The sequence below is a fragment of the Ursus maritimus genome, unplaced genomic scaffold (assembly GCF_017311325.1).
Source record: "Ursus maritimus isolate PB19 unplaced genomic scaffold, ASM1731132v1 scaffold_10, whole genome shotgun sequence".
In the NCBI taxonomy this organism is placed as follows: Eukaryota; Metazoa; Chordata; class Mammalia; order Carnivora; family Ursidae; genus Ursus; species Ursus maritimus.
In genome coordinates this window covers 41,509,420-41,536,814 of record NW_024423344.1, presented here as the reverse complement: position 1 = coordinate 41,536,814, position 27,395 = coordinate 41,509,420, and the positions used below count along the sequence as shown (strand labels likewise).

The 27,395-nt window shown below is 34.7% G+C and overlaps 1 protein-coding gene across 4 annotated transcripts in view; it reads left to right on the top strand.

Moving 5' to 3' along the window:
- Nucleotides 1–27,395, top strand: part of PCDH9 (protocadherin 9) — an 872,085-nt gene that overhangs the window by 321,608 nt on the left and 523,082 nt on the right. For 2 of the 4 annotated variants that reach the window (XM_008706778.2, XM_008706776.2), the window contains exon 2: nt 2,498–2,599. The exons of the other annotated variants lie outside the window; for them this stretch is intronic. In XM_008706778.2, the coding sequence (XP_008705000.1) occupies nt 2,498–2,599 (102 nt within the window). The remainder of the gene's footprint in view (nt 1–2,497; nt 2,600–27,395) is intronic. 4 annotated transcript variants of the gene reach the window in all.

The window sequence follows — 27,395 nt, the reverse complement described above, 5'->3', positions numbered from 1 at the left end:
AGCATGCACTCAGTAAATATCTGATGATCAAACAAATGAACAAACAAGCAGAATAGAGTATGAATGAATGAGCAAATGAACGACCTCCTTAAGGGAGATATGGCAGAAGAGAAATAGCTTGAGTTCTGTCACTTAGGAATGTTTTTACTTGGCAAATCATTGCATGAGGCCACAGAATGTATCTGAGCCTCTGTCTTCCCCATCTGTTAAAGAAGGTTTATGTTTCTACCTCTCTGCAGAGGTTTCTTGTAGATAATACAAAAAATCTTGTATGTAAAGGTATAAAGTATTATACAAATTTAGAATTTTTTCACATTCAAAGGCATTATGATATAATCCATGAAAAAAACAACTCCCAACATATGACATTAAATAAGGAAAAGAAAGAACAAATGCTAAAGAGCTCAAGAGATCAGATCAAAAGAGGAGTGAGGCCAAAATTTGCTTTATTGTCCTGAGCACCAGACAAAGAAGTGTTAACCCGGGGATTCTAAACTCTGACTGCACATTAGAATTACCTGGGTATTTAAACCATGTTTTTGCCTGAGCTCTAATTCATCTGGTGTGAGGTAGGGCTCAGTTATTGGTATTTTTTAAAGCTCCCCAGGTGATTCTAATATACAGCCAGGGTGAGAGCCACTACCAGGCCACAGGAATTGAAATGTTTCTAGGGAGAAACACTGCATAAGACGTGAGATGTTTTAAAAAGATTAATCAGTATGAATAGGTATAAGGAGAGGCTAGGGACAGGAATTGAATGATTAAAATGTCTGAGAAACATCATAGATGACAATAACTGTTTTAAGGTCAAAGCTTTTTTCTTTAGAAAGCAAAGGAAGCCACTGTGGAGAAATAGGAAAGATAGTCCATAATCAACAGTGACGTTCAGACAAACCTAGGCACATCCCAAGAATTAAACTGGCAGAGCAGCATTCTACAAACTATGTCTAGAAGTTACTTAGGTTGCAAGCAGTGGATAAAATGGTTATTGCTATTTATTTATTTACCCATGAAAAGTTCCTAGAGGAGGCAAGTTTTGAACATGGTTGAAATGATACTGTTTGTACAGAGGACAGGAACAAAATATATATTTTTTCATGCTTAAGGGTTTCTAATGGGGGTTTGAGTTTGAGAGTCATGCCTTCCTAGTCTATCGTATTGCTATTTCCCTTCAACTAACAATGAAATAATCGATTGATATATTTGAAATAATAAAGTAATAAAGTAATAAAAGGAATCCTAGAATTCTTTTTTGGTGTTTTTGCCCCTTTTCTGTGTTTAAAATTATTTCAAAATAAGTCTAAAAGAATGTAATGTGTTTAAAAATATTTAAATATATAAAATAGTGGTCTTGAGGTGAAAATATACTGAACACTAGCCTCAAAAATTAGTTTGCTTTTTAAAATGTCTTTGATAGTAATTTTCTAACAGATTTTTCTTTGGTATTGGGAAAGTAGAATTTCATTAGTTAATTGAAAATGTGCCATACTAGTTTGAAAAAATATTATCTTCCCTACTTACGTCATACAAATCTGTTCCTATGTTAGTCTTATGAAAGAGGAAAGATGGTATACCAGTGGTGAACCTTTTTTGGAGGCACTACAATATCTTTCATTAATGTAGAAGACTTAGAAATTCCAATGTTATGTTTAACAAATGGCCAAACAGCAATACTTACAAATGTTCCTTGCCTTGAATCTAATAAGAGACTTAGGAAAGAAAGAAACAAGGATAACAGGAAGTGAATAATACCTTATTTTCACATAAAAAAGTCTTGTGAGGGTTATGGAAAACAACCATTTTAATATTTTTATGGAGAAAGGTCACACCATAATTTAATGTCTTACACTGCACAATTCACATCCTTTTCCTCGTGAATTATTTTAGTTAACCTGTTTCAAAAAATATTTGAAATTTGGTACAGAAGAAAAGTGAAGTAATATTTCAAGACCTTAAGCTTTTAGTTTTTCACTTTTGTTTCTTTCAAATGTATCATTTATAAAGACCTTGCTTGTAGTAGATAAGGTATGGGGCATGCTCCTGGAAACCTGGGTAGGCAGCCCAACCTTGGGAAGAATAGTTTGTATGCCTAATTTTCCTTACCTGTAAGTGGGGATAATAGTAATATCTATGTCGAGATGTGTGTGATATATATCAAGCACTTGGATAATACCTCACAGAAATAGTAGCACCATACAAGATTTAGCTACTAAAATCATAAACATAGTGATACTGCTTAAAAAAAAAGGGTAAAAATAAAATAACTAGATTTGAGATTCTTTAGTTTCACTTAAAACATTCTGACAATTTGTTTAGCCTGGAGACATTTTTAATCTTTTTTTGGAAAAGGCTCCATATTAATGCATGTTCCTATGAGTGTAGACCCTTGCTAGTTCAAATGGTACTCCTTTAATTACTCTTAGCAAACAACCATGTCTCTCAAAAGACACTCTAAATGTGGAGTAGTTTGTCACAATTATTTGGTAATCTCTTTCAGTGTAACTCACACAGCAAAAGTGACAATATTCCTGTCACTCCTCAGAAATGTCCCAGCTCTGCGGGTTTCCACATTCAGGAGAATGAAGAAAGCCATTACGAGGTATGCTGTATCTCTATAGAGACCATGTTAGTACTGAGCAATTTGCATTTTCCTAGTGATTTTATATAGTCTGAGTTAACTATTATAAATATTTTCTTTGCCATCCTCTTTTATTTTCATATTTTTATGATAGTACTTTTTAAAACAACTTAATTTTAGAACAAAAGGCAAATAATATTTTTCCTCTTTGGTCATAGTCCAACTATTAAATATGATGTTCTTGTCATTGAATGCAAAGTGTTGATTATTACCTAGTTTTGGAGAAAGTAATGAGCAATTTCTTTTGGAGTTAAAGATTCTTAATTGATTCATTTTTATTAGTTGAGCTCAAAGATAGGAACATCTATTTGTTGAAAGACTGATTTGCTTCATTCCCTATCCTTAAGGAAGATAAAGAAGACACTGTTGCTCAATATGAGCAGGTTAACTGGAATTTCCATTAATCTTTGCCCTTTTTTCTGCCTTTTCTCAGCTTGATCCTTTATTTCCTTGTATATTTGGATTTAAAATAAAAATTACTTTTCTTTTTCTTTAATGAGTCCATCCAATCTAAAATGTAGAAGATCCATATTTTATTCTTTATTCTTTTTTTTTGTTTTTAAATATTGGGAAGGCTATCCCAGTACTAATTATTCTAACATGGCTGGATGTAAAAATCTGTTATCTTTCTTTTAATTTATTAAAATTGTGGTTTAAAATATATAACAGAATTTACTTTTAATCATTTTAAAGTTACAGTTCAGTAGTGTTAAATATGTTCACATTGTACAATAGAAGATCAATTTTTAAGGAATTGTGTGTCAATAGTTAACTCTAATATTAATACATACATATTTGTTTCATGTATTTCTATAGTCTTTACGTATAGATTTTAGATAGATGATAGAGAGATAGATATAGATAATATGTATATATATATGTGTGTGTGTGTGAGTGTTAGTGTGTTCCTATGTATTCTATTTTCTCCTTGAAGCTAGGTTTTTCCCCCCATTTTCTTAAAGGTACTGAAAATATTTTGATTATTATTGTTTTTGCCAAGTAAAGGAATCTGTCATTCTCAAAACTCCCAGTGGTAATGTAGGTCAGAGAAACACTTTGGTTAATAGAAATTTGATTGAGTAAGCACCTTCTTTTCTAACAAACTATTAATCAAGGTGGAAAAAGGATAAAGTAATATTTTGGACAGTTTTATTCCTTAATACTTCCTTCACATTTTTTCTTTTTCTTTGTGTGGATCTAACTATTCAGAAACATCCCTCTAACCTATAGCATATATTCTTCTTCCTATTTTGCTTTTTATTTTCTCTCTTTCTCCAAAATCTCAATCACTTGACAGTTGAGAGAAGAACTATAATTTAGCCCTTTGATTTTTCATCATTACTGTGTGTATTTCAAGTGTGTAGAACATGGAAATTTCCCCCATGAATCACCCTTATTTCATCCAATAATAACACAATAACACTCTATGGCAGAAATAAATAAGTTTTATTCATATATAAACACCCATGTAAATATTTACAAAGCTCACACAGAATGTTCTGAAAGTCATTGAAATCCTGAATATTTCCTTATTTTTTGTAGAGAATTTAAATGAGCTATAAGTAAAATAAGTTTCTGTGAACCATATTTTTATTCTTCCTTAGATATTTTATAAGGCCCAAAGCACAAGAACACAGTTTGTACAGGGTTTATTTGTCTAGAGAATGTGGATAAGAAAAAAAATCATACTCAGGGTTATCATGTTGATTTATATTATGATTCCAATTATCAAAGAATGGTGAAAGTAAATCTGTGTTATATTGATAAACAAAGGAAAATAAATTATTTTAGAATACTTTTATCCCACAAATTCTCACTTTACCATTATATTCCAGGCCCATTATACTCTGAACGGTTTCAGATTAGGTCATCTCTAAGGTCCTCTCCCTCTCTAGTGCTCTGTGATACTAAGTAAAGATGATGATGTTGACAGCTGACACTTATGTGGCACCTGCTCTGTGCCAGGGTCTATGTCAGGCTTTTTATGTGTATATTTGGCCATCATTTACATTTTGTCCTTGATGAATTTAAATTGCTTTTCACCATAATATACCTAATTTAGTAAGTATACATTTTTTTTAATGCAGAGAGAAAATCTCTGATGTTTCTTAGAAAATAAAACTTGGAAACAGAAGTAATGCCATCTTTGGAGTGCTGTAAAGCATTCTGCAAGACAGGGTTTCTGGATAAATGCTTAATATCTGTAGACCAATAACAAGGGGATAGTTGCAGTAACCTGCCCCTTGAAAGTTACTAATCTAGTATTAACCATTCTTGAGAATTAATGAGAGGTGATTATAATCTACAAAGTTGGTTCCTGTGTTATGCTGGTATTTTTTTTCCTTTATATTGAATAATGTGGTAAGTCTGGTAAATATATTACTATTTTTTATTTTCTCACCATTTACACTTTCCCTCCTTAGTCACCTTACTAAAGTAAAAAAAAGAATGGTAGGTTCCTAACATGTCTCTAAAAAAATATTTAATTAAATAAAACTATACTGTCCAAGTAGAAAGTCATATTTTTTGTTAACTGATATTGATTACTCTGAATGTAGTTCGTAAGTTTGTATTACGACTTTAGATACAAAATGGAACAAAGGCTGTATGACTAGCAGGCTTTTAATCATTCTTAAATTATCAGACTTTACCCATCATGCTTAACTTACATATAACAATTATTGCTTACATGTAGAGAAATGTTAGTATCGGCTATTGGGTAATTTTTTTAACCAGATATTACCCCAAGCATTTCATGTGAATTACCAAATTTTGTCTAATCTAAGATGTTCAGATGTTACTGTGTAACATCTTAGTAGAACACATGCTATAATTTCATTTACCATTGGGGAAAAATGCTGTTGATTAAACTCTGGTAAGTGCTTATTTATGATTTCTTTAATATGTATCCTGCTTTAAGATATGTTAAAATATAAAAAGGCTTACATATTGAATCATTAAAATATAGTTCATTTAATTCTGACAACAATCCCATTATTATTATTCCCATTTTACAGATAGGGAAACTGAAACTCACAGAGGTTACATAATTTGCTTGAATTCACACAGGTAGTAATTAATGGAGTTGGAATATAACCACAACAACACAGTTTCAGAAACTACAAGGTTAACTATTCTAAGATAATATTTAAGTCAAAAAAAATTCACAGGCTATTTGGCTGTCAGGGACCATAGAGATTATATATTCATACTACTGAAGCATAACTTGACGACAAGAAAGATGGAGTAGCTTGCCGTAGGTCACAGAGCTAGTGATAGCACTAGAATGAGATCCGGGTTTTCTGATCCTGGAGTAATCTAATGACTACCTCCAAGCTGCATAAAAATTTTCCAAGCAAATGTTAGAGAAAATAGTTCATATTTGAAATTTTTCTTAAATTAGATTTTAAATAGGGTGTGGAATTTAAATGAACTATCATATTTAAGTTCGTCTTCCTGGCAGGTCTTCTGTCATTGGATAGACAAAGTGCCTTAATGGTTAAAATAGAAGCGTATAAATGAATAAGTGCACATTGTTTTCATGCTATAAATGCATATTACCTTTACTAAGCGTCTTTGATCTATAAATTTTATTGTCATTTCCCTTCTATTATGTTCGGTTCCCTTTACCCATGAAATAGCATAGAATGGAAGCAGATAGAGCTTTCAGTGTCTATGTTCTGCAATCTGTAGGAAAATGTCTCATAGTTATTGGAATTCACACAAGACTGCATCTCAGTATGAGTAGCTGTTCCCTGTCACTGTTTTTGATGCTTGAGCTAAAGTATTTTTACAAAATGGTCTAGTGTTCAGTGTATGAATTCTTGAGATAAGACTTTTCCCTTGTAGCAATGAAATCCAAAAATCAATGTCAGATGGAAATCTTAACTCTAAGAGTTAGGGAGATTGGTGGAAGAGTTTTAAAATAAGTATGAATTTTAGCCGCCAGACTTTGGAAATGTGGCAGTTATCTCAAGTGTGAAATGCATGGGTGCAGATGGTTGATCAAGATATCCCAGGATGGACTGCTACTATAAATCTCCCGACCAAAACTGGGAAAACAATTTTGATAAGGGAAATATTTCTGACCTTTTACATGAATTTGTAACACAGGTTTTGCTGGATTTGGAGTTACACAGAAGTTAAATTATCATTGGAATTTCATGAACATTCCAATTGTGTCATTTGATAGAAATATTTAATAGAGTAAAAATGTGTCAGATGGAGAGTGAAAAGAGCGTGCGGGAAGAGAATAGAACTAAAATGTATTAGACTATTACTATTATTGTGTGTCTTGCATTTCACACTCATAACCTCACTTAGGACATAGTCTTCTGGGTAAGTATAATTTTCTCACCATTAAAGATGAAGTTACAGGTATACCTTGAGCATGAGTTCACTGAACCAAGGGCACACTGAGAGTGAGCGAGGAGAACAAGCGTTCTCCATGTTTGTAACTACAGCTTAGAACTCTCCTGTTTAAATTAATAATACCAAATGGAGTAACAGCAAAAATGGTAACATTATGTTACTTTCTAATAAGAAGGGAAAGATGTAAAGCCAAAGCCTTTTGCTTTTGTCTTACTTAATCTTGGTCTTGTCTTTCCTTTCCTTTTCTCTTTTCTGTACCTATCACAGATTGACCTTAACTTGTAACAGTCTGGATCTAAATAAATAGAATTTAATATATGAATATTACACTACACACTTACATTTTCCTGTTTTTGGTGTTTTATACAGTTGTGTGACCCAAACACATTTAACTCCCAATAAATAAACATGTTCGGTCCTTAGAATAGATATTACAGTTAATAATCAGCTTTTAAGTTAAAATAATAGGCGAATCATTTAGCAATAAGTCTTTATGTGTTACAATGTTTGGCAGTAATACAGGTAATTTAAATTAATAGATTTTCACTAATAATAATAAATTAATTCACAAGCCAGTTTATTTTCATTTTCTTTCTTCATAAGAACAACCTTTTCTAAAACCCCAAAGGTAAAAATATTTAAAATACACACACGCACAGACACATATTATACACATACATGCATATATATTTTGGGAATAAGTCCTCATATATCAAAATATTTAAATTCTCAGTAACATATAGGATTACCCTCCAAAATGAAGTAAGTTAACAAACATGATAAAAGCTGTGTTACACTTCAGTCACTTACTGTGAAACTTTGCATATATTATAATCAGTGGAGAAAGTATGCTAGATGACAGATTAGCTCACTCATTAGATAAGGATTTATTCCTCTGTCCATCCTTTATCATAAAGGATCCAAGTCTGCACTTCGGCAAAATAACAATAACAACAAAAAATACATATCATAGGTTGCAGACTTGTTCAGAGTTAAGTTCTCACATGTCCAGCTGGGAAAAGTCAAAGATCTTACAGGCTATTTTATGTCAGATTGGCCTTGCAAATGATTTCTAACAAATCCCTAGACAATTGCTAACTACCATTATGAACAGGATTTAATGACTGGTTGAAAACTCTCCTTGATATGTATTTGTTATATGTAACTTATATATGGATGAATTTTCTCTAAATCTTTAAATTTTTTAACCACTTATTAGCTACCAAGTAAGTATATATAAATTTGAAACAAATTACTAAGAACTCATTTATAGTACAATAGTATATAGACACTATGTACATTCATGTCTAATGCCTATGTATATTTTCTAGAAACATATGAATATTGTTTTATTTCACACTATTGAACTTATGTTTGGAAATTGTAGGAGGTATTAATAATGTGGGAAAATATAAAAATATACATATTTGACCAGCTCTGTACTACAGTCTCTGCCTTCTGATGTGGTTTGATTTAATTTTTAAAATGGAACCATTAATACATTCCCTAAACCAGATGAACAGAGATTGGGTACTAGATATTCCTTCCTTTGTTTCTTGCCCATAAACATGATGTTGAGACTCTTCTTTGGAGGGGAAGGAAATTATCCATCTTCTCCTTGTTGACCTTTTCCATAATTATGCTGAAACCAATCTATGAGTCTTAAGTTAACAATCCCTACCTGCCTGCCTTCCACAAATACTCATCCAGCAAATATATCAGAGATGCTGTTATGTGATACGCTAAGTACATCAGGCTGAGGAGGCACACATGCTTCCTTGTGTCTCAGATATTACAGGGGATACACTCTTAATGGTAAGTTACCATAAAGTGCAAACAGTCCTACAATATGTTCAAGATTCAAGAACACATAACAGGAGCCAATTTAACCTAGTAGAGGAAAAACATTAATGTTAATGTGAGTCTTGAAGAAGTCTACCAGGTGAATGATCAGGGGTGGTGTGATCACTGTGGTTGTGGACAAATGAGAATGTTTCTCAAGAAGATTGCATGTGTGAAGGCTGGGCGTTGGGAGAAGTTATCACAGGTTTGAGAAAAGTTCCACGGGTTAGTTCTCTTCTCACTTTAGAGCTCTTTCCTGGCTCTACTATCAAGACCTCATGCTGGTTCAAAATACAGAATGACAGTACCTATCAAACTTGACATTCTTAGTTAATGTGATATCTACATACACTTTTAATTATTAAGAACAATGACTATATAATGTTTCTCAATTCATGTTCAATATTGTTGGTTTAAAAATTTCTAAACCCTTAACTGTGGACTCAGATATGCATATTTATAGATGCATTCCTACAGATTTAGATTTTAAATGAATGTTATATATAACATATATATTACATGAATATATGTAATAGATGTGATTTGAGGTTGCATCTGTATGTGAATGTGCAAATCTGATTTTATTTATAATAATTGATAGCCCCCTATTATTACAGAAAGTGCACATTAGTGTTTTCCAGAGGCTAAATAAATATACTCGATCAATTGGGAATTGCTCCATTGGAGATTCATGGAGAAGTTTCAGTTTGATTCCCAGTATTCCAGCAACAGCTATAAATCAGGTATCGGATTTTCCACTAGCTTAAGATTTTTTTTTTTCAATTACTTAACTCTGTATAAAGGATGGCCATCACCCTCTTTTACTTTTTATTACACATGTTCTGCCAATTTCTTCTTTACCACAGAACAAGTGGCCTTGGGTTTATTCACAGGAAGAACCACATTTGACAGATTTGCTGATGGTGTCAGTGGTGGTTGCATGCTTGATGGACAGCACCAAACCTTGCTGTGTCCCAACTCCTGCTAATTAGTTGTTTGAAGTCACTCTGTGTGCCAGAGGCATAGGCTTATCAGCCAAAGACATCTTTTCCATTCCGAATGACAGGTGTGATGCAGCTGTTTGTGGAGAGAATGGAGTGTACAAAGAGAGAGGAGAAGGGCCTTTCAAACAAGTGACAACCATAGTACCTTTCATTGAAGGATCCTGAAAGCATAACAAAAAAACCAGAAGGTAGAATACAAAAAGGTACAAATCAATATTTGTTACATCAGCGTGGAAACCACATATTTTGAAATGACAATAAATAATATCAGACTGTGAGAATGAGAGAAAAATATACCTGCCTCACAGTACTTTTTAAATCAACTGGAGTTGCATGTTGTGATTAATACAGGCCAGCAGTTTCCTTAGGAATTAATATAGATGTGTGGAGTTTTCAGAAGGTTCTGCATATATCCATGGATACTAATAGGGAAACCTGGGAATCCTCGAATTTGAAGTCCTATAGAGTACATGGTCATAAATAACTTATTGAGACACTAGATATCTCAGGATATTGAAGACACATTGGGAGTAGTAAAGGTAATACAAATACATGTGAGAAGAATATAGAAATGGAAAAGATAGAAAAAGAGAAAATGTTAACTTTTTTTAGAAAATTGAAACATTGAAATAATAATAATTTTCTTCTATGTTGTGATGATTGTGAACTGTGAGATTTCTTTCTAACTTCCATTGACAGGATTTGGAAATCGAATAGAAAGTGAAAAGATCTTTTGTTAGACGTGCACATTGACAAATTAAATAAATATTTTTCATAAAAGCATTTCATATTATAAAATCCTCATTCTGATTTCCAAATATCCACCAAGAATCAATGTTTTTATAGGTGATATTTAATAATTTATAAAACAATTTTAATTGTATATATACGTTATAGAATTTATAAATATGTTCTAAATTATTATGTAAGCTACAGAAATTCTGAGAATAAGATATTTCAAATTTGAAATGGGTTTTTGGGTGTCTGCCTTGGTTTTATATACTTATATAACATAAACATTGTTATTATACTCTATAGACATATATAATGATTACTCCAGGGGCATATGAGATGTCATTTGTTGTGTTACCAAATTCTGGGAAGAATGGAGGTAGAATTACAGCTAGTCTTCTTATCTGTTCTATAGTACATAAAATAGTAGATACAGATATAAGAATGTTTTACCTATTTAAAAGGCTTGACACACACTTGTCTATGCCAATTAAGAATAGAAAAATGATACAGAATATAAACTACATAATCCCAACTTTGACTTGATTTTAGCTTTTATTTTAACTTTATATAATTTTGAGTTTAAAAATGCTAAAATTTAAGTAAAACCTCCATTTATAAACAAGATGCATATTTAGAAAATAAAACAAAAAGGGCAAATGAGCGTTGATTAAAAAAGCAGAAGCCCAAAGTCTTTCTGATTGAGTCCAAATTCTCACAGTTTTTGACACTGTTACCCATTCGGATGTGTCTACTTTTTTTTTTAAGGAGACTTATATGTCTTATCACAAATATATCTTCTTTTTTTCCAGTTTTGTTAAGAATTTTTAAAAAATAAGATCAAAATTAAATTAATTTTTCTAGTTTTTAATCTACTTTACAAAATAATAAATCCCAAACACAGTGATATGTTGTAATTATTGCACAAACACTGTTATACAGTGAAAAATTACAGAAATAGAGCTACATTTTGGGTGGCAGCCAACTCCAGCTTCTTTGTTGGGTAATTTACAGAAGTTTGAATTTTGCATACAATGGACATTTTCTGAATTTGGATACATAAAAAATGGCAAAAAATTTTATATTGGTCAAGTACTTCTCATATATATGAAATGTAAGTTGTTTCAGATTGGCCATGAATATTAAAAAAAACTAGCCAATTAAATTTATAGGGTAATATGAGAATATAGGGAAAAGTCATTAATTAATTACCACTTTCTTATATATTTTAATTTTTCAGTATGTCGCTCACATCTTTGCATTTTTAAATTGGAATGAAAGTGAGGAGACTGCCAGTACATTCAAACATTTTTTAGGAATTTGTTCTCTAGCTATAGAAGATAGAAGTTTCTTGATGCCCAGGATTCAGAATGTACAAATAACTCCACTCTCTGTCAGTTAAAGATGAAAAAGTCAGCCAAAACTAACTAACTAACTAACTAACTAACTAATTAATTAAGTAACCAACCAACAAAATCCCATAACATATATAGGTTTGATAATGAATTTTAAGATCATGAAGTTCATATATTTAAAATATGTAAATATGTGAGTTTAGCCCACATCTAACAACAGGAATTTTCTTTAAAAATATGCTTATAGGGAAGAGGTTTATACTCTTTTCAAATTGATCTTATAGCCTTCTACTATGTAACATTCCTATTCTCTTGGTATATTGTTATTGCCATGTTTTTGGCCAGGAGGCCAAGCAGCTTTAAAATGTACTTTCTGGCTGAATTATCTCAATTTTGACTTGAATGGATAATTAGGACATGATATCTGTTTAGAACAAATGAACAGTATACAATGTCAACAAATTTGATATTGACATTTAATTTTAAGCAATTTGTAGATAGCATTTTACCAAAATTTTATAGAAGATTTGGTATTTTTTTAAAGAGGTGGCTGGATCATTTGTTCACATACTGGCATAGTTATTATATGAGAAGTTTTCCAGTTGAAACCATGGAAAACCTCCACCCAACCTGGAAAGGAAAAGCAAGGATCTTTGGGTGAATCCGATCTTGATTCAAAATGTATCTGGAAAACACAATACTTACTGTATTAAGTAAGACAAATATTGATACAATAAGGAGAGTCAAATTTAAATTCAAAATATGGATTGAAACAGATTAGTTGTGGTAGTTTACAATGTAATAGGATGCAGCAATGAAAAGAAGAAACGAGGAATGCATGCAATAACATGGATGAATATCATGCAAGTGAAAGAATAAACATATAAAAGGTTACATATTGTATGATTTAATTTCTGTGGCATTTTGGAAAAGGTAAAGCTTTAGGGACAGAACTTAGATCAGTGGCTGCCAGGAATTGGGGCTTGAGGGGCTCAAAGGAAGTTCTTATAGTGATGAAGATGTTCTGTAATTTGACTGTAGTTGTATGTCAAAGATAAATTGCACTGGATGGAGTTAAATGGCTATAGTTAGGAGAGAAATGAACTCAACTCCTTTGAAATCAGTGCAGGAGAGTTTTTTAAGCACTGGGATGAGCTAGTAGGAAAAGATTGGAGGATGTTAAAAGGGAGGTTGGTCAGTGTGAATAGGCTGGCTGTGTTTCCTGATTGGCAATTCACAAAGTTAGGCTCCTCCCCTCCCATAGAGACTAGGAGATGCAGATGTGGAAGCTATTTTTCTTGATGTGTGCATTTCAAAGGGGTAACTACTAAGAGAAGGACATTCCTGAGGTGTGAAACTGGCAAGAGCTGGGAAGAGTTACATCTCAAAAGGGCAGAGACCGAATTTACAATTGCCAGTTTTATTTTTGTTTTTAAGTAAATGCTCTAAGAAAAGGGAGGCCAGTGACCTAGAGTCAGGAAGAAGTCTGCCTCAAATTGAGTCAAGCTGAGGGGAGTATTAAGGGCATTTTAGGTTCCCAGATTGTGTGTGTCAGAACTCCTAGAACTTTACTTCTAAGCGGGTGGCTTTCACTATATGCAAATTATTCTACGGTATGCTATAAAAACCTGATCAAAAACAAATGCAGCTGGGAAAAATACCCTCATTGGCATAGATTGAGAGCAGTAGAATCATAATGCCATGGAGAAAGGAAAAAAAGTGAGATTATAACCCTGCAGGGAATAAGTCCTTTTCTCTTCCGTATATGGAACATCTAACATCTTTCATTAGTGACATGATAATTCATAAAACCTAATATATACACCAGACGGCAGGTCTCCACTGAGAAATACAAAATAGAGACCCTAGCTGCTATAGATGAATTATGTTTGCTTATCTTTCTGTTTACTGGATTGTTAACAAAAGCAAGAAGCAGTTACCCAGAGGAGCATATTTGATTAAAATCAATACACTTATATATCCACATGCTATGCCTCACTCACTATTCCAGCTTCATAGAATTGAAGCAACTGTACTATTCTTTCCACAACAACTGATGTACATAGTGATGGTGAAAAGCATCTCAGCAGGAGTGAACTTTGCTTTTTGTCATATGCCTCTTTCTCAGAATGTAATAGTCTAGGGGCAGAAAAAGAAAAGAGAGTGTCTATATGTTGACTCCTATACTGCTGAATGCTTTATTTCAATTCCAAACCAGAGTGTCTACTCTCCCTATAGTGGCAATTGGAGGGCAAACTTCTTGTTTTCACATGGGTGACAAAGGGCTAGGGGCACAAGGGACCAGGATCTCCAGGGGACTGCTTGTTAACAAGATTCACAAGCCCCTCTCCCTCCAACCTTTAGTCACTTCACTGAAAATACAAAAGGCTCATTTAGCAGCACCTTTAGGCATATGCATCACAGAAGCAATCAACACAAATATTTCCTTTCTGAGGCTCCCTCCTGACCTTGAGAAGTGTGACAAAGGACTTAGAGGATGGAATGACAGAAGTTTCATGATAAACCAAAAAATTATATTCTGCATGATGAGAAATAAAAAGGAGAGAGCTAGATATATGTTTAGTTTAAATAAGGCTCGATATTCTGCAACACTTTTGTGCAGCCTTGGCCCCAGATCAGAGGTACTCAGGCAGCACAGTAATCAGGACTTTCTCAATAAACCTCAGCCTGTTACGGTTCTTACCACATTTACTTTCTCAATATGATAGTACTTTACAGCTATCTACTCGATTATGGCCAGAGTTCCTAGCAGTTATTGATAACCATACCATAGACTTTATATCTCAACCAGCACAGGCAGGAGGAAGGCAATCAGCACAGTGAATTTCCTAACCTGGATATATCTTCCTGAAACGCGAAGATGATGACTCAGTTCTACAATTGAGCTTGTGATTCTCACTGTGGCGAAACTTCTTATGTCATTTTTATTTTTAGCTCTTTGGCACAATTATAGAAAATTATTGTAGGAAAATCACGGCTTCCATAAGGAGGAGCCCTGACTGCTTTTAAGAGGTTCTAAATGTTGGGAAAACTCATAAACCCTGTGCAGTGCATTTCTTGGTGGGAAAAAGCAGATAGAAATTTGTTTACTAAAAGAATGAAGCAAGATTGCAAGATAGTTTCAGTTTATCTTTCCCATTCTCTACCCTCTCTTTCTGAACCCTGCCATGTATTTCCTTTGCTGGGGCTGCTAGCAAAAGTCCACACTCTTCTAAGGCTTACCTTTCTTTAAAAATTGCCTCTCTAAAATTCAAGGGTCCATTTCCTGCGTGTGCCGCATAACTAAATTATGTGAACATGTAGTTGATGAGAATGACGATTTTGAGTAACTACTCTCCCACCTCCCTCTCACTGAGATGCAAGTGGTAAAATGAATTAGTTTAATATAAAGCCAGAGGTGTTTGCAAAAGCCGAATTCAGTAAGACGACGTCATAGTGATTTGATACGTCAGAGTGACTTGAGTACCATGAAATACGGGGCCAAAATTTTGGATCGCCACCTATACAACTTAATGTATGGTTATTATCCATGTTATGTACGTATTCACTCCTTTACTAAAAGCAGTATTTTGACTTTTAGGTCTGCAACAATATGTAATTTTTGATATTCTTGTTATGTAGAAAAATGACATTTAGATTTTACAATTTGGGTTTTTAGTAATTTTGGGTATGCTTTTACTTCTAAGCCAGTGTCTAGTACACTTCAAATACCAGAGATGATGTGAAATAATGATATGAATGCAAGGTCTAGGTAATATTTTATAACACAGCTGTTACTTAATGGTCACTTCTGATGGTTTGTTAGTAATTAGCATATTAGTATTACTGTAGTAGTAAAGTAGAGAGGTAGCTAGTACTAAGAGTACTCTTAATGATTTTATATTATTATGAATGCATGCTATTTATGAGGGCACTCTACAGTTACAAATTAGTGCATTCCTTATTTGAAAGTTTCAAATGCTTTATGAACATCTCCCTTTTATACAAATATTCTCATGCTTCCTTTTCTATGTTTGCTAAAAAGTGTCTGCTGTAGAAAATAGAACATAGCATTTTTTTTCCCATGGCAGAATGCACATCTCCGTTTTTAATGCATGAGCAGGCAGTTTGGTTCATTAAGCTCAGTGGCACCGATAGTAAACTAAAGAGGAATGAAAGGAAGAGGAACTGAAATACCATCATCCCGCTAATGATACTGAAACTGCTTAGCTTTATTGGGAGTCTGCCCAGACATCCACTAATAGAAGGCATGGTCCAGGATGTGAACTTGGTGTTGAAGTGCCAAAACCACAAATCTAGGAGGGAAAAAAAAAAAAAAAAAAAAGCATTGCCTAGAAGAATGTCTGGAATAATTTAAGGAATTGTCCAAAATTACGGTGTGTGTGTGTTACTGTATATGTTGGTGGGTGGGTTAGAGAGAATGAGAGAGAGAGAGGGCGCAGACACAACAGGATAGAAGAAAAAATGGAAGTGGGGAATATCCAATTACCTCAACACTGTATTGAATAAGGATAGCAGTTGTATCGCAGGGATATATGTATCTCAGGATGCATGAATTGGAGAATATCCAGATAGCTTGGCGTCACTTTTAGGCTTAAAGAATGTAGCTTCAGAATGTTAAATAATTTCTGATAAACGTGCATTTTCTTGAGAAGGGACTAGAATGCATGGCTCTTCAGACACCCATACACTTCCATATCACACTATTTACTAACACTCAGTTATAATAATTAACACCACGATTTCTTTTATAAATGAATATTATTGTTCCCAGTTTACCCCTACTCATGAGGAAGTATTCAGAAATGTGCCCTTTGAAATGAGGGAAGAAAAACAGATTCTCTGTTCAAATTGGGTTTATGCCCAGTTTGAACAGAGAATCACTCAGCTGGGGATGGCAGCTTTCGTGGCCTCTGGCTAACACAAACCCCTCAGTGGCTTTTCACAGCCACTTAGAATCAAGTCCCAGGAGGCTCCAAGTGTAAGCTGCAGCTGCGGACACTGGGGAATCACCTATGTGGCCCTCAACACACGCTCACGGGTCCCTTTCCCATTTCAGTTCTGCTTATGTTTTGTGCAGAAGGTTGGAGGGCAGGTAGAGAAGGGACATTCCTCTCACCCAGTTTTCCCCTCCTCTTCGATAAGCCCTCAGAGAGAGAGAAGCCCTTTGGAAGTTGCTCAGGTATGCTCTGAAAAACACAGATCAGAGACTGAGCTCAGTGACATCTTTGCCCTTCAAAAAACACAGAACTAAACACACAAGTCCCTTTTTTAATGTTCCGCCAAAGGCAAATGAGTCAACAGAACAGAGACAGTAGGAAGGCCAAGTTTGATAACTGTACCTGAGTTCATGGCGAACATTTAAACATGGTGGGGGAATCGATCCATAGTCAAAGCTTTTCCTGCTGGAGGACTTCGCTGAGAAGTAAATGGTATGTTTTACAATACCAAGAGGATCCCTCCTACAGGGGTAGGACATGGGACATATGGAAGAAATGGAGAAAGTCCAGCAGGATATCCTTAAATAGAAATGAGTTTTTAGATAAAGAAAAGACTTTCATGAAAAAGAAATATCAGCTCTTTCTGGGTCCCAGGTGTCCATAACCCAGCAGAAACCTCCATTTACTCTCACAGGCTCTAACAAATTATGTTATTACAATTCCTCCCATTTGTTTCAATTTTTATTCCTATACTCTTTGAAGTAACAAAAGAGAAATTAAGTATTTGTACCAACCAGGGGACCAAAAGGCCTTGATAAAACTAAAAACGTCTTAGGTTCAGTAACATCAGCTGGTGCCTGGAATATTGGCTGAGTTGGCAGTATAAAAGCACAATCCTGATTTTTACTCGGATCCTCTCTCTCTCACCAGTTTCTCTCCATTAAATGTTGAGTCCAGAAACGTCTATAGTTTTAAGCTATCCAATAAAAGAAATATCTTGGACCTTAATGAGAGCAAATTCTTTAAGGTATTGTAAATTATTGTTACATGGCTCAAAAGTGAGTAAATGCATTTAATTCAGAATAGCCTAGTTAATTAAGTATGTTCTCTTAATATTCAGTTTAATATACATATGTTAGTGTACTACTTATGTACAATACTTTGATATTTTTCTAGGAACTTCAGGGATAAACATTTCATCCAGTTCTTAAGTTCTGCATCCAAGTTTTCTCGAGTTGCGGACAGATCCTACACACACATTAATACTGTATGCTGGGATAGGGCACATCAGCTGGAAGAAGGTTGGACAGTGAGAAAGACTCAGGCTGACATACCAAAGAATGCCTCATGGAAGAAGTAGGGTTTAGGAGAGCATCAGAGAACAGTAGGAGAGATATGAGGTAGCAAAGTAAGGGGCAGAGGATGGGAAATTTTAGGGTACATCATGGTATAGAGAGTGTACTATCAGGAGAGGTACATGTAACCCTTGATCCCAGCTGAGAGACCAAGAAGTGGTAGAAGAGATACAGTTTAGTCAAATTTATTGCTGATAAGAATTTGTAAACCAGAACTGATATTATGGCACTCAAGGCTTAATGAGACAGACAGCAATAGAGTTCAAGATTATAAATGTTTTTAAAATGTTTTTGAGAGAAACAGCACATAACCTGTCTTTTTGTTTGTTTTTAATTCACAAAGCTTCTAGTAAAGGAATTTTTTCCTCTCAGGCAGTAATGTTTTGGGAGGTGGGAAAGAAGGGGAAACAGAGAAGAAAAAAAAATTTTATTAATAACATTGATATGGCATATACCCTTTATTTTCAAGGCCACCCTTCTATTTGATGACCTAAAACACTGTAAATTTGATCAGTCTAGAAAAGTATTTATTTTATAGATGGTCTGGTCAACTATCAACATGATGTTACCTAATAAAAATATTATAATGAGGCAAAAGCCAATTTAGGTTTGGGATTCTTTTCTTATGCTGTTTCTCGTTTTACCTTCTCTCCCCCGCTGCCCCAATGAGCATAACCACCATGTACCCACTCTCCCAACACACATCCATAGAAAATCAGTCTAATTCCTGAGATCTTTTCAGTATTACAGACATTTTAGGTGGCCTGGTAAATGCAGAGCATTGCACCCACATAAATTAAGAATGAGGACAAGCGTGAAATATATAATGATGTGATATCACCTATATTGTAGGTGCTGTGAGAATGCAAAGAAGCAATTAGATTCTGATAGAGGCCAAGTAAAAGAACAGTCGAGTATGATATTTAAGGTCTACCTTCTGGGCTGAAGTCTTTGTTGGTACAAGACTCTAATGCTTTTCCTGCTTCAGTTGTGGAAGCCCATACTGAAACAGGGACCAGAAGCTCATGGCACTTTGGAATGCTGCACCTCCTCCATGGAGAGTAGGAAGAGTCCCCCAGTCCTGTGATGGACTTTATGGGGATGAAAAGTAAATTTGTTTAACTACTGAAAAAAAAAAAAAGATTTACTTTGAGTGCTGGTTAGGAGTTCAGTAGGTGACCAATTAGGAGCAAAAGCCCTCCACATGGAGGGGACAGCAGATGGGAAAGGGGAGAGGATTAAGGTGTAAGTGTGTAGTTATGTTACTGGAGGAGCTGGTCTTCTGCAGAGGTTGGACCAATACTTCCCAAACTATGTCCCAGGAGATGGGGAAAGGCAAACAGACAAGAAAACATGGTATGAAAACAGCAAATCTTTCCACTTCCAGATTTCTTTCCTAGAGGACTTCTTTACCTCTTTAATAAGCTAATATGTTTCATTACTCTTCCGTAAGACACTTCCATTATTTCAGGAGGTATCTAATGTGACTAGTGTTTTATGGTCTATAACTTGGAAAAGGCTGACTCAGGAAGTAGAATGTGCCTATTTTGTTAGAAAAAGGAAAATGAAGGTATTTAGGATTCATTGGATGCTTGAAACTGGGACAAATTCCTTCAAACAAACAAATACACCCCCCCCACACACACACTAGCACTGATTATACATCTGGCAGAATGTCTGTGGCTTCATAAGCATAAGAAAAAGATGAGTAAAACACAGTGCAAGTCTCTAAGTAGCTGACAGTGTGTTTGAGTTTTACAAAGGAGTGAAGATTTTTTCCAACTGTTGGGTTAGGTGAACACTCTTGAAGCAGGTGACATTTCAGCAGTGCCTTACAACAGATACAGATATACATGAAGGGCATTCTAGGCAGAGGGAACGACAGGAACCAAAGTTCTGTCTTGATCTCAGGGAAGAGTGAGGTACCCTGGCTCAACCAAATATGTGCAGCATGTTTTGAAAAAAAAAAGATGAGAAAAATGAGGAAGAGAGTTTAATCTTATGTAGATACTAAAGGACACTGAATGTCATGATAAGGAGTTTGAAAGTCAATCTCTAGATAGTGTGAAGTTGTAAAAATGTGTACTGTGACATCATCATAAGAAAGAAACTGAGAACTTCATGAGGTCAGCATTATTTATCTTTAATTAAGATATTGTGGGCAGATAGAACTTATTGCACTCATATCTTTTTGAAAACAGTTTTGTTTTATGGGATTTATATATTTTTAAATTATGCCCTATAACTGGACAGCTTTCCCATTAATTAGTGTCATGGTAAAAGAGTAGTTGCCATTGCCTTATATTTAAAACAGTGAACAAATTACCATTGAGTAACTGCTTTCTGGATATGTTTTGAGGGCATACAAAATTAAACAAGTATTTATCAAGTGCTTTTCTGATTGAGGGAAGCCGTATCTGCATATGTGTCGTTTTCTGAGGGCAATTATATAGTAGGTAATATGGAATTGAAATGTAAATACAGTAGTTGAGAACACAGAAAGAGGAATCTCTAGGATTCCTAGGATTCCTAGGATTCTAGGATTTCTAGGAGGTTGCCCCTCAAAAAAAGAAGTGGAAATGGGGCCCAGCCTTGATGAATGAGGAAAATTTGGAAAGGTAGAGGGGAAGTATTACGTTAATGTGGGAGTAGAAAGCATGAGCAAAACCTCACTATCAAGTCTTGTTGCTGCATTTGCCTGGTATTGAAGAGGAGTAGGCAGGATTCTGAGATGACAAATAAATACTGTTTATGGAGTGGAAGGACACTAAGGAAGGATAAGGCAAATTATGACAACCAAGAGTTTACTTTTAGATTTCTAAAAATGTTAACCAGAGTTTCTCTGTGGCACATGAGATAAATGTTAGTTTCAGAAATAATTATACTGCCATCAAGATAATTTCTTAGAAACCAATGTTTCGTGGAGACAGAAAACTACTTGTTTTTGAATTTGGTGACTTGGCTTTCTAGACCAAATAGGCAATATAGCAGGAAGTTATATTTTAGAAAAGTGTAAATTTGCTTTTAAAAGCAGATTGTACTTAAGAAAGAGTGGATTATACGGCATGAAGATTTAATAGGTTATGCATAAAATGCTACAACAAGTAAATTAAGAACAGGCCATGTATTTTTAAAGCATTGTTTAAAGTTACCTTGGATAAACCTATAAAGCTAGCCTGCTTTACCCAATTCTAACAATGGTGAACTTTACTTTCCATATTTGACATATGCGATGATTTCTCTTCTTTTGCGTTATTTTTATGGTTATGAATTCAAGACTATTTACAATTTAAGTATTTATGAAGGCATTGGAAGTAATCCTAGAGTTTTAGGACTAGAATGCTTAAAAACTGATTTTTTTTATACCTGTTAAAGAATCCACTTTTATATGTCTATCATGACTTTCTTTTGTAAAATATTTTCAAACAACATGCTTTGGAATTACATATTGTTTCCCTTACTAATATAAAATGCTTTCCTAATCACAAATCAGAATTGCAAATACAATAATCTAATAGTTCAGTTAGTTGCAAATAGATATGTGTAGATGACCTTCTTTTTTTTTTTTAATGATTTTTTATTATATTATGTTAGTCACCATACAGTACATCCCCGGTTTTCGATGTAAGGCTCGATGATTCATTAATTGCGTATAACACCCAGTGCACCATGCAATACGTGCCCTCCTTACTACCCATCACCGGTCTATCCCATTCCCCCACCCCCCTCCCCTCTGAGGCCCTCAGTTTGTTTCTCATAGTCCATAGTCTCTCATGTTTCATTCCCCCTTCTGATTACCCCCCTTTCTTTATCCCTTCTTCCCCTACTGATCATCCTAGTTCTTATGTTCCATAGATGAGAGAAATCATATGATAGTTGTCTTTCTCTGCTTGACTTATTTCACTTAGCATTATCTCCTTCAGTGCCGTCCATGTTGCAGCAAATGTTGAGAACTCGTTCTTTCTGATAGCTGAGTAATATTCCATTGTATATATGGACCACAACTTCTTAATCCAGTCATCTGTTGAAGGGCATCTCGGCTCCTTCCACGATTTAGCTATTGTGGACATTGCTGCTATTGGGGTGCATATGGCCCTTCTCTTCACTACGTCTGTATCTTTGGGGTAAACACCCAGTAGTGCAATGGCTGGATCATAGGGTAGCTCAATTTTTAACTTTTTAAGGGACCTCCACACTGTTTTCCAGAGTGGCAGTACCAACTTGCATTCCCACCAACAATGTAGGAGGGATCCCCTTTCTCCACATCCTCTCCAACAATTGTTGTTTCTTGCCTTGTCTATTTTTGCCTGTAGATGACCTTCTAACTACTACTAGTTTACAAGTATTCTTGTCAAACATGTCTAAGTACTTTACATGAATTATTTTATTTAAAACTCGAAATAATTATTATCTCCCATTTTTTAGAGGAGACTGCTGAGGTGTGAAAATGTTCAGCAGTTTGTTCAAGATCACACATTCACGGTTAGTGCTTTATATATATTATGTCAAATAAGTACCCTGTTAGTTAATTCTTCTTGTATTGTAGATAGGAATCTTTTTTCTTGTGCAGAAAAGGGAGACCTTGAAATAGTTTTCAGACAATTATGATTATTCATACCAGGACTATGAAATATTAAATACAATAGAATGATTGAAAGATACCTGAATAAACCTAGATTTTTTTGCTTTAAATTTTATATTATTTTCCTGCCCAGTAATATAATTATTTGCTTTCCTGCTATTTTTTTCACAGTCCAATGAGGTTTCAAAATCTTTTTCTTCATGATTGCCAGCTTTCATTACTGAGAGTGGACCATCCCATTTGAGAGGCACATGTCTCACCCCTCATCAATTTTCCTTTATTTTGGAGTCGTTGCTGTCACAAGCGATGATGTCTGATGTTTGAACTTCATAGGATGATTGTACCCAGAGGCTTTTTAGGCAGCTGTGTTTCGTGTCTCGTGGACATTAAAAGGAATGCCCTCACCATAGTTTCCTAACAAAGTACTAGTCATATAGTAAGTATAATGAATCCAACCAGTGTTTTATCATTATTCTACTAACTTTGATTTATTCTTTAGTACTTCGGTAGCACAATATAACCAATCTCTTGTTTGTTCTATTCCCTGCCACTGTGCATTGAGCTGAGTGCTTTGTAGCTATTTTTCCTTAAATAATAACATCTCCTTTTTCATCTTGTATCCTGAAGCATTTTTTTTGGGTTTGTCCTTTGGCTTCAGGATTTGTTTGCATTCATTTGTACTAAACTACATTTTTAAAAAAAATTTGTCTTCAAGCCAAGCCACTTAAAATATCTAAATGTGTCAGTAAGCTCTAAAGGATGTCTTATTTCATTTCCTATTCTGCTTTTTAATTTTACAGTATTAGTAATTGTGCAATCTATTGTAAATCTAATTTGAATAATTTTTTATTCAATTAGATGCTTGATGTGTTGTCACACAAATGCATTTTTGAGATTTCCTTTCATGTTGCTTTCCTATCTCTAGGTCTGGGCAAAATGAATAGAGCTACATTTTGTCAAAGATACCTTTTTAGTTGAGGTTATTTTTAAAATGAACGAGGTGGGAAAATAGACTTCTTACATATTCATGTTATTTACACATATTTAATCCTAAATTGTCATTTGATATTGGCAAGTGCGTTAGCTTATTTTACAAAGCTATCATGCCACCTGTAGGGTTATGTGTATGTGTAGATCTCTCAAAGGAAAAAAAAAAAAAAAAGAATGATAATTAGTAGCCAGCCATTGGGACCAACCATGCTCATTCTGTTGGGCTCCCTCAGTTTTAGCCATATTGATATTTAGCCATCTCTTTTTAATATAAGAATACATTTTAAAGTAAAGGCTGGTCTGTGTTCCCAAAGCAATTATGTAGCCAGTTGTAAAATTAACTAAAGATTTGTACTTGTTTTTCCACCCCTCGAGAATGCCTCCACTAGTGGTTTTGATAGTAGAAATTCCCACTATTCACATGATAAAATTCAAAGTCAGAGAAACGTAATTATTAATTGTGCATTAGGTATTTTTTCATTTGACTTGAGAAGAAGTCACGGTTCTCTACTCTTTTAAAATTGGCTCACAGCAAATCTGCTAAGTGTCTGTTTTCCAAAGTGACTTCTTCTCCATGGGAGAGGCATAGCTTTTCACAAACAACAGCTTTACTGTTTCTATAGTGACGCCTCCTCCTTGCTACACTGAATGACAGTGTGCCATAGTCTTAGGTTATTCACACTCACACATGGGTTCCTTGGTTTCATTGTCTTCTATGCACGTGATGCCCTATCCGATTTGGAAGCGGACATTCATTAGAAAAGAAAAGGGAAAAACATTGAACCCATCCTAATGTTCTTGCTTGTCATCTGCTCTGTTCTTCACCTTCTGTTTTCTGGTGTATTATACTTTAAAACACCAAAATTTCTTCTTAATCTCAAATGCCCAATGATTCTCCTTCTTTGTAAATATATTTATTTACAAATAGATTTTCCTTTTTATACTTTGTTCATTTTGTTTTCAGTTGTAAAATATTTAACTTCCCAACTATTCCTAATTTCACTTTCAGGATCACAGATGCTAAAACCTAGTTGTTTTTTTGCCTCTCCAACATGGCATCCAGCATCCTACTATAGAGATGAAGATAGGCTTTCGGTCCATAGATGGAAAGGTTTTCTTTTCACTTCTGTTTAAAGCAGTAGCCTTGCTCTTACATTTAGCCTCTTTGTGAGTTTGATTGCCCTAACTCATCTCCCCCTTTTCACCCTCTGTGTCTCCTACTTTCCCCTTTAAGATCCATTCCTTATTTTTGTATCTGTCATTATCTGTGAAGCTATTTCTTTCCTTTTCCTTTTTTTTTTTTAAGATTTGGTTTATTTATTTGTGAGAGAGGGGCACTTGGGTGCTCAGTCAGCCTGCTTGTACTCTTTCTCTCTCTCTCTCAATAAATAAAAAAAATCTTTAAAAAAATATGTATTTGAGAGAGAATGAGAGCGAGTATGAGCAGGGGGAGGGGCAAAGGGAGAGGGAAAGGGGGAAGCAAACTCTCTGCTGAGCGGGAGCCGGACAAGGGGCTCAATCCCTGGATCCTGGGATTATGACCTGAGCCGAAGGCAGACGTGTGAAGCTATTTCTTTCTTTCTTTTTTTTTTTTAAAGATTTTATTTATTTATTAGACAGAGATAGAGACAGCCAGCGAGAGAGGGAACACAAGCAGGGGGAGTGGGAGAGGAAGAAGCAGGCTCATAGCGGAAGAGCCTGATGTGGGGCTCGATCCCATAACGCCGGGATCACGCCCTGAGCTGAAGGCAGACGCTCAACCACTGTGCCACCCAGGCGCCCCGTGTGAAGCTATTTCTGAAAGTATTTAAAAATCTCTTGGGTTGAAGACTAGTGAAAAATGCTAATGAAGGAAAAGGGAATATTGAATTAAAAGTTTGTGATCATCAGGCTACATGTTAAGTGTCCGTTTAGTTTAAAGGACTTGTGGGAGTCGATGAAATATGTCAGTGTTCCCTATTCCTGTTGAGTTTAGAGACATACAGTTCCAGATAAGGTACATTTGAATTCACAGGAGCCACCTGCCAGAAAAAAAGAAAAATGTAGGTTCTAAGGAGTTGAAGAATAATCTTTTTTTCCTCTATGAACATCAAACATTGTGTACTTGAAAGGTGCCATCCAATGAAGATGTTGTTTCGTGACTAAGGTGTTGGTTTAAACATAAAACTAACCATATGATGCCTAGAGGGAGAAACTGGAGTGAAAATGATCTAAGTGTTTTCACAAATATCTGAAGCCTGGAATGGGCAGAATGCAGATACATTTTCCCAGAGAAAACCCCTGAAAACCTGCTAACTGAAACTGATGGCTTATAAATTCATATTCTCTAGTTCGTTGACCACTTCTGATTTGGGATTCTCCTTGAATTTGAAACCACTTTGGGAAGATTGCAGAGGTTTAGGTGCAAACCAAAAACTGCCAGGAGTGAAACTAATCCAATGGTACTCAGATTTACATTTCTTTGAATCTTGCTTCCTATTCTAAGGATCTTGCTTCCTATTAATTCTAATACTGTTTTATATTTATAGGTTCATGAGGCATTCCATGTTTTTCCCTTAGGTAAACTACGGACTTTGGGTGATTATTATAGAATACAGTGTTGTTGTAAACAGAAATCTATTTTTTATGGTCAAAAGGACATATATCTGATTTTCTTGCCTTTTAACTAGTGTGTTTCTTTTCTTCTTCTCCTTTTTTTTTTTGTTTCAAGTTTTTATTTAAATTCTAGTTAGTTAACATATAGTATAATACTGATAGAATTGGGGGGCGCCTGGGTGGCTCAGTCCTTAGCATCTGCCTTCGGCTCAGGGCATGATCCCAGAGTCCTGGGATCAAGCCCCACATCAGGCTCCTCCGCTGGGAGCCTGCTTCTTCCTCTCCCACTCCCCCTGCCTGTGTTCCCTTTCTCGCTGGCTGTCTCTATCTCTGTCAAATAAATAAATAAAATTTTTTTAAAAAAGAATACTGGTAGAATTGGTAATGGAATTGAGTGATTTATCACTTATATGTAACACCCAGTGCTCATCACAAGTACCCTCCTTAATACCCATCACCCATTTAGCCCATTTATTTTCCATTTTCAGTTTGGCTAAGATTAATTAAATATCAAACACTATTAGGAAGCTTCATATACATTGTCTTATGTAATCATCTCATTTAAATCTGTAAGGTAGATATTATTATTTTAATATTTAGAATATAAAACTAGTTCAGTATCAAAAAGGAATCCAGTACCGAGGGTAAAAACAATCTAAATTGCAGGACAGTATTCTAAAGATATCTAACTTTAAGAAATCAGAAAATATCATCATATTAAATAAAAATAGAATATGTGAAACTATCAAATTTTTCTTTTTCTTTTAAGTCATGTTTTGCCTCGTGACATTTAAAACATTTTGATCTTTAGAAATCTCTTTTCTCTACTTATTTCAAAAGCAATTTCTCTAACATGCTTTGTAATAACCTCTTTTTATTATTCATTTTTGTTTCACTACTAATTAGGCTACATACACCACGACTTGAGATCATCATCATTGATGCGCATGTCTATAAAACAAAAACAAAA